Source organism: Bison bison, unplaced genomic scaffold (genome assembly GCF_000754665.1).
Source record: "Bison bison bison isolate TAMUID 2011002044 unplaced genomic scaffold, Bison_UMD1.0 scf7180017864492, whole genome shotgun sequence".
NCBI classification, from domain to species: Eukaryota; Metazoa; Chordata; class Mammalia; order Artiodactyla; family Bovidae; genus Bison; species Bison bison.
The window spans coordinates 7360612-7369142 of NW_011495051.1; the positions used below are offsets into that span (position 1 = coordinate 7360612).

The 8531-nt window shown below is 51.2% G+C and overlaps 1 protein-coding gene across 2 annotated transcripts in view; it reads left to right on the forward strand.

Annotated features, from left to right (window-relative positions):
* The window catches only part of KANK2 (KN motif and ankyrin repeat domains 2), a 25352-nt gene that overhangs the window by 1246 nt on the left and 15575 nt on the right, over positions 1-8531 (forward strand). For both annotated transcript variants that reach the window (XM_010828331.1, XM_010828330.1), the window contains exons 2-3: positions 315-430; positions 908-2119. In XM_010828331.1, coding sequence (XP_010826633.1) covers positions 394-430; positions 908-2119 — 1249 coding nt within the window. In that variant the 5' untranslated portion in view covers positions 315-393. The remainder of the gene's footprint in view (positions 1-314; positions 431-907; positions 2120-8531) is intronic.

The following is an 8531-nucleotide window of genomic DNA, read 5'->3' on the forward strand; positions in this document are numbered from 1 at the left end:
CGGCCCATCCCCCCCACCCCCGCCCCTGGTGGGGGGCCTTGTGGAGGCGGGGCTGTGGGAACAGCTGGAGCCTGTCCAGGGGCTAGACAGATGTGCGGGCGGACCGTGAGGTTTGGTTTCTTTGTTCCAGGCTGTGGGGGCCCCCCCACAACCCTTTCCACAATCAGGACGGGTGTGTGCCTGTGAGAGGGTCCCACGCCCAGGAAAAGAGGGAGGTTGGTGGGGAGGGGACAGTGGGGAGGGGTGGCCACCTCCCCTTCTCCTGCAGACTCTTGACTCTGGGTGTCATCACACCCTCTTCACCCTCTTCCCAGGTAAACCTCAGCCGGTGCTGCAGGTGGTCTGACTCACAGTACCCCCCAGAGACACCTGAGGAGCTCTGCAGGCAAGAGGATGGCCCAGGTCCTGCACGTGTCAGCCCCCTTCCCAGGTCAGGGGTCTCGTGGGAAAGAGGGCCCAGCCTTGGGGTTGGAGGTGGGGCGTGAGGGACACAGGCCAGGTCCTGTGTGGCCTGGAGGAGAGAAGGGGGCCTGACCTGAGTGGGGCTGAGGGTAGGACACAGCTCTATCCTGAGGGCCTGAATGGAGACAACTCGGTTCTGCCCTCGACAGGCTAATGGAAGAGACAGGGTTTTTCAGGAAAGGAGGTTGGTCTGAGTTGGGAGACAGGGTCCTGACTCATTTGGGAGGTTGGAAGCACAGCCCTTCCCTGGGAGGGTTCAAGGGGGACACAGGGCCTTGCCTTAGGCTGGGGAGGTGGGGAGGGGCCTGAGACTTACAGCTGAGCATTGGGCAGCCAGTGGTGTCCCATCCTTTGGGCCAATAAGCCATGACTCACCCAGGGGCATCAGTTTGCCCCAGAAGGGGACCACAGTGTTCAGAGGCGCTGGCTTTTCTCTCTACCTCAGGGACCCCCGGCCCAGCCTCCCCGCCTGCCTTCCCCTCTAAAGAGCCTGATGTCCCCTACTCGGTGGAGACGCCCTACGGCTACCGCCTAGACCTGGACTTTCTCAAGTACGTGGACGACATCGAGAAGGGCCACACGCTGCGGCGGGTGGCCGTGCAGCGCCGGCCCCGCCTGGGCTCCCTGCCCCGTGGGCCCGGCTCCTGGTGGACGTCCACTGAGTCTCTGTGCTCCAATGCCAGCGGGGACAGCCGCCACTCGGCCTACTCCTACTGCGGCCGTGGCTTCTACCCGCAGTACGGCGCCCTGGAGACACGCGGTGGCTTCAACCCGCGGGTGGAGCGCACACTGCTGGACGCCCGTCGCCGCCTGGAGGACCAGGCAGCCGCCCCTGCCGGTCTGGGCTCCCTGACCCCCAGCGCGGCCGGCTCGACGAGCTCACTGGTGGGCGTGGGGCTGCCACCCCCGACACCACGGGGATCGGGACTGTCCACGCCAGTGCCGCCCAGCGCCGGGCACCTGGCCCATGTGCGGGAGCAGATGGCGGGTGCCTTGCGGAAGCTGCGGCAGCTGGAAGAGCAGGTGAAACTGATCCCCGTGCTCCAGGTGAAGCTGTCGGTGCTGCAGGAGGAGAAGCGACAACTCACAGTGCAGCTCAAGAGCCAAAAGTTCTTGGGCCACCCTGCAGGAGCCCGGGGCCGTGGCGAGCTCTGCCTGGACCTCCCTGAGGCCCCCGAGGACCCAGTGACGCTCGAGACCCGGAGTGTGGGCACCTGGGTCCGGGAGCGGGACTTGGGTATGCCCGACGGGGAGGCAGCCCTGGCCGCTAAGGTGGCCGTGCTGGAGACCCAGCTCAAGAAAGCACTCCAGGAGCTACAGGCAGCTCAAGCCCGGCAGGCCGACCTCCCGCCCCAGGCCTGGCCACCGCCAGACAGCCCAGTCCGTGTGGACACTGTCCGGGTGGTGCAGGGGCCAAGGGAGGTGGAGGTGGCGGCCAGCACAGCGGCAGGGGCCCCTGCTCAGCGGGCCCAGAGTCTAGAGCCCTACGGGGCAGGGCTGCGGGCCCTGGCGACGTCCAACGGGGCTGAGAGCCCCCCTGTGTTCTGCAGCCATGAGGTGATGGAGACAGTGTTCCCAGCGCCCACCGCATCCGCCAGCAACGTCCATCAGGTGAAGAAGATCAGTATTACAGAGCGCAGCTGTGATGGAGCAGCAGGTGAGCCATAGTAGGTGGGGGCAGACGGTGGAGGGTCCCTCCTTTTCCTCTGAATGCTGGGCTCCAGCCCCAGCCCTGTCCTTCCACCAGCACTCAGAACTTCAGTTTCTTCATCTGTGCAAAGGGGACACTTGTGCTGCTGACCCAGTCCCTCTAGGGACCGTGTGAAGAAATTAGGTGTCTGAAGAATTAGGTGTGTGCTCATGTCTAGAACGTTATAAATATGTAGAAAATAAGAGGTATTTGGGTGAAGGTCCCCAGGGCTGTCAGTTGCTGGGCAAAAAAAATTCTTCCCTGATTGGCAAAAACCAGTCTCAGGCCATGAAAAAGGAAATGTGTTGTTCATGTAACTTAGTGACAACTTCAGGCATAGCTGGATCCGGGTGCTCAAATAGCCTCAGGAATCTCTACCTCCCTCTTTCTCTTCCTCTGTGCATCCTGGAATCTCTCTCAGGCAGGCAAAGGTGATCACACCACTCCTGGCATCTGTTGAGGCAGCTCATAAAGGGAAAGGGTGCCCCTCAATCCAGATAGCACCAGTAAAAATCCCAGCGGTGACCCTTCTTGGTTGGCTTGGGTCATTTGCTCCTCACTGAGCTAATCACTGAGTCTCTCGCTGCCCAGGCGCAGACCCTGGGGTTGGAGGAGCCCCACCCAAGTCCAGAGGGAGGAAGGGGATGCTCCCTGGAGGAACTGCTGAGTCCTCATGCTCGGAAAGGGGATGTGGGATGTTCAGGATAGCAGCTGCCCCACCACTGCTGTCCTGAGGCCCCTGGGAGACGCTGCCAGAATGACTCATAATCCAGACAGCTGTTCTTTATCTAATACCAGTCTGGTGCTGACGGCTCTGTTAAGTATTTTGCCCACCAAGGAGGTTAAGACAGTGGGCTGTGTAGCAAGGTCACCTGTGTTTAAACTCCACTCCTTACTGTGTGACCTGAATGGTCAGCTTCACTTCTCTGGGCCTCAGCCTCCCTGTCTGTGAAGTGGCCTTGTAGCGGTCCACACCTCTAGGATCCTTCTGGATTAGTGCACACATACAGCACGCACTTAACCATCGTGTGTTGCTACTTCTACTATTAGTTGTCGTGTCACTAAGTCGTGTCGGATTCTTTGCAGCCCATGATCTGTAGCCCGCCAGGCTCCTCTGTCCATGGGATTGTCCAGGCAAGAATACTGGAGTGGGGTGCCATTCCCTTCTTCAGGGGATCTCCCTGACCCAGGGATCCAACCTGGGTCTCCTGCTTGGCAGGCAGATTCTTTACCATCTGAGACACCAAGGAAGCCCAGAATACTGGAGCAGGTTGCTATTTCCTACTCCAGGGGCTCTTCCTGATCCAGGGATTGAACCCATGTTCTTTTGTGTCTCCTGCATGGGCAGGCGGATTCTTTACCACTGTGCCATGTGGGAGCCCCCCTACTAATGATTTTCAGGTCAATTCTTGTCATAACTGGGGAAACTGAGGTTTGCGGAGAAGCTTCACATATCCTTTGTCAAACATCCAGGATCTGAGACTAGGCTGTTCTGAAGCTATAGCATGCCTCAAAGATTCAGCCCATTTCCTCGTCTAAGTCTCAAATAATATCAGGTGGCCAGAGCCCTGTAGAGGCACCAGAGGGTATGAGCTGGAGGGTGGGGTCCCAGCTGTGTTTTCTTGCCTCCCCATGTTCTTCCTGGCCAGCTCTGGACTCCACCCCTGTTTCTGTGTCTATCCCAAACACCCAGCCCTGAGACCCTGGCCCCCAGCCAGAGGCCCCGCCCAGCCCAGCCTCCGGATCTCTTAAGAGGCAACCTCCATTCCAGACGTGCCTCCCAGCACAGCCACGGGGCCTCCAGCCTGCAGGACACACAGACCTAGCCATGTCCCCACCTTGTGCAAGCGGTCACCCCCCAGAAGTTCTTCCTTGTGTTTCACTTAACTCCCTCTTGCTGCAGCCAGCCCCAGTCTCTGCCTCGCTTAGGCGGAACTGGCATGTGCTAATTCATGTCATTGCCTTCTCATCCAGGGAATATTTACTTGGTGCCTGCCATGTGCTAGATTTTTCTAGGCACTGGGGACACAGCAGTGAACAAGACAGATGGAAAAGCCCCCGCAATAAACAAATAGCCCACCAGAAACAAGTGAAGAAAAATCACTTCAGAGAACGCATGTTTGAAGCAAATAAAACAGGGATGTGGGATGGGTGGTGGTTGGATGGCATGGAGGCCCGTGTTCAAATTCTGGTTTCCCTGCTCCCTAGCTCCGTGCTCTTTAACCTCTGTTAAACCTGTTTAACCTCTCTGTGCCACATTTGTGGGATGGGGGTGGGGTAGGGTGATGGTACTGACCGCCCAATGGCACCAGATCAGTGTGAGCTGAAATACATTGGTTGGTGCTGAGTGTTCAAGATGGTATCAGGCACTGGTGGGTGCTCAGGGGTTAACTGTTGGCTCTTTGAGCCAAGATGTGAGAGAAAAGAAGTACCTGGGTGGTTTCTTGACAAATGTTTTGTTTTTCTGTTTTTTGGCTGCACTGCATGGCATGTGGGATCTTAGTTCCCCACCCGGGGATTGAACTCGTGCCCCCTGCAGCAGAAGCACAGGGTCTTAACCACTGGACTGCCAGGGAAATCCTTGACAAATGTTTAGACCACTTAGGTCGGTCATGCATAGGTCAATAAGGAGGCTGGGAGGAGTCCAGCCTTTCTGCCACCTAGAATTTGCTTGCTGCAGTGAAGGGCAGGAAGGGTGAGAGGCAGCCATCGCCTCAGGCTGGCAAACGTGGATGAGACAGGCAGAGGCCCAGAGACCACTGAAAACTCTCATTCACCCCTCACCTTTCAAAGGCACCACAGAGAGATTCCTGGGAGAAGGGGCAGCCAGGCACGTGCATCCGTGGGGTCTCTCCAAGGCTTTGAAATTTCCTGTTATTATTTGAAACACAGTCCTATGAATGCAATTCATATTCTTTGTGGAAGGTTTGGAAAGTACAGAAGACTCTGTAAAGTGAAAGTCGCTCAGTCGTGTTGGACTCTTTGTGACCCCATGAACTATACAGTCCATGGAATTGTCCAGGCCAGAATACTGGAGTGGATAGCTTTTCCCTTCTCCAGGGAATCTTCCCAACCAGGGATCAAACCCAGGTCTCTTACATTGCAGGCAGATTCTTTATCAGCTGAGCCACAAGGGAAGCCCAATAATACTGGAGGGGGTAGCCTATCCCTTCTCCAGTGGATCTTCCTGACCCAGGAATCAAGCCAGGGTCTCCTGCATTGCAGGCGGATTCTTTACCAACTGAGATGGAAGACTCTAGAACACTAAATAAGAGCTCCATAAACCCACTACTGCCTGGACACAGCTGCTATGTATACTTCTTTCCTTCCGATTTTTTTTTTTTTCTCATGAAGAAAATAATATGTATTTTTGGAGTCTGGCAACATGTACTGATGGAATTTGTTGTGTTGCCTTATTTTCTATGTGAAAGCATTTAGGCAGCCCTTACAGTGGGCCAGGGCATTATGTGATGTCCTTTTTGTATCTTAATTCATTGACACCCCCAGTACCACTTGGAAGCGGGTGGTGTTTCTATCTGTTTTACAGATGTGGAAACTGAGGCACTGAGTGGTAAAGGAATTTGTCCATAGTTTTCAAAGCCAGGATTTAAATCCTCTGATTTCTTTGATTTAACATTATCCCAGGGACATTACATCATGTTATTTAAAAAATTTAGGGGAATTCCTTGGCAGTCCAGTGGTTAGGACTCCAAACTTTCATTGTCGAGGGTGCAGGGTTCAATCCCTGGTCAGAAAACTAAGATCCTGGAAGCTGCAAGGTGTGGCCAAAAAATAAAAAACTGTTGGAACATGCTATTTATCTTTTAACAGCTGGGTGACTGTTTACTGTCAAAAAGAAAAAAGAAAGTGTTAGCTTCGTCCGACTCTGCAACCTCATGGACTATAGCCCACCAGGCTCCTCTCTCCATGGAATTATCTAGGCAAGAATACTGGAGCGGGTTGCCATTCCCTTCTCCAGGGGATCTTCCCAACCGAGGGATCGATTGCAGGTCTCCAGCATTGCAGGCAGATTCTTTACCGTCTGAGCCACCAAAGGTGCCGTGCCAATTTCCTTCTGTGGGAACCTTTCATCTCCTGCTCTTTTTCTTTTTGGCTGCCTCATGCGGCTTCCCAGGATCTTAATTCCTGGACAAGAGATTGAATTTGGGCCCTTTCAGTGAAAACACTAAGTCCTAACCACTGGGCCTCCAGGGAAGTTCCTGGAAGAGCATTTTTAAGGACCATGATATCTGTTACCAAATTGCTTTATTCCTCCCGACCCTGCTAACCCCACGCTGTGGACTCTCCCTTCCTGCACTAGTTGGCCAAGTGATTTAAATTTTTTAAAAATTTCTTTTGGACTTAAGGAGTTAATCTAATTCTTGGGCCCATGGCCCAAGAATCTCACCAGCCCCATTGAGCTAGGGATGGCACCTCTCTTGTTTGACTTTAATTCTTTTTTCACCTTTGTCTTCCACCCTCAATGTTGAGGATTGATAAATATTTTCAGCTTTGTGGGGTATCTGGTCTCTGTTGCAATGACTTGACTCAGTTCTGCTCAGTTCTTTTTCCCCCCAGCTTTACTGAGGTATATTTAATACACAAAAATCTGCACATTAAAAAAAAATTATTTTGTATTGGTATATAGCTGATTAACAATTTTGTGATAGTTTCAGGTGGACAGCAAAGGGACTCAGCCATACATATGCATGTATCCATTCTCCCCCAAACTCCCTTCCCAGGCAGGCTGCCAAGCAACACTGAGTTCCATGTGCCATACAGAAGATCCTTGTTGGTTATCCATTTTAAATATAGTATGTACATGTCCATCCCAAACTCCCTAACTATCCCTTCCCTCATCCTTGCCCCTGCCTCCCTGGCAACCGTAAATTCATTCTCTAAGTCTGTGAGTCTCTTTCATAATCTGCACATTTTTAATGTATACATTTTGATGAGTTTAATGTCTCAGCTCTACGTTTGTAGCATGTAAGCAGGGTAGCCAATACATCAAAGAACTAATGTGGCTATATACCAATAAAACCTAATGTGTAGACACTGAAATTTCAATTTCCTGTAATTTTCACGTGTCCCAAAGAGACTCCTCCTTTCAGTTTTTTCCCAACCATTTAAAAATGTAAAAACCGTGCCCACAGGCCGTGATTCAGCAACCCCTGCTGTCACACACCCCCACCCCATTGTAATATCATTCCTTGCAACCCACCTTCCAGAAGCTTATTTAGATATTTGAGTGTTCTTGAAAAATATGCCCTAGGCATGTTTAATTTCCTAAAATGGTATTGTGCTTTAGGAAAAAAAAAATATCTCTTTCTGTTTCATATTTCTTCCTCTCTACACTCTATTTTGGAACTCTCCGCCCTGATCTGGTGGTTTGTCACTTTTAATGACTGCATAGATTTCTGCTGTGGGTATGTGCTACACTTTCTTATATGACCCCTCCTTGGTGGACACCTGGGTTACTTCCAAGTCCTGGCTGCTTTGAATAGTACTGGCTTCGTCCTTACATGTCCTGTCCTGTGGGGTTGCTGGGTTACAGGAAAGGCACAACTTCACTCCAGATTTTGTCTAATTCTCTCCGGAAGTTCTCTCTGGCCACACTCCCACCAGCCATGGCTGGGTCTGAAGTGTCCATTTCTCTACATCCGCAGTAACATAGTTTATTTATCTTTCTAATTTTTTGCTCATTTGATGCAGTTGTCCAAGGTGGTATCTCCTTGTTTTAAATAGCATTCCTTTGATTGCTGGTGAGGTTGAGCATCACCATATATGTTTCACAAGCCTCTGTTTTTTTCCTTTGGGGCAATTTTGAGATGTTCCTGGCATTTTCCAGAATAGGGGTTGGTGAACTGTAGCCTGCAGGGCCACATGAAGCCTGATGCCTGTTTTCATACAGCCCATGGGCCCAGAGTGGTTTCTGTGTTTTTAAATGGTTGAACAATGTGAAAAGAGTAACATTGTGTGATATGAGCACAATTATATGAAATTCAAATTTATTAGAACACAGCCAGGCCCATTCATTTAGGTACCGTCTAGGGTTGCTTTTGTATTGTTTGCAACACATCTTATGACCCACAATATTTATTATCTGGCCCAGGACAGAAAAATTTTGTTAACGCCTATTCTAAAAGATAATTCTTTGCCTGTTTTTGGCATTATGACTATCTTTCCACAGCCTTTATTCTTCTGTCAATTAAATTTAAGAGGTTTTTTTTTTAACAAAATAGTTTTAACCAAGAGTTTTTTAACTCTTAATGTTGATGTTGTTAAACTCATTGCAGATTTATTTTTTTGATTTTTAGTTCTTTCCACTTTATCTAGGTATGATTGACATATAAATTATATTAGTTGACTGTGCTGTGCT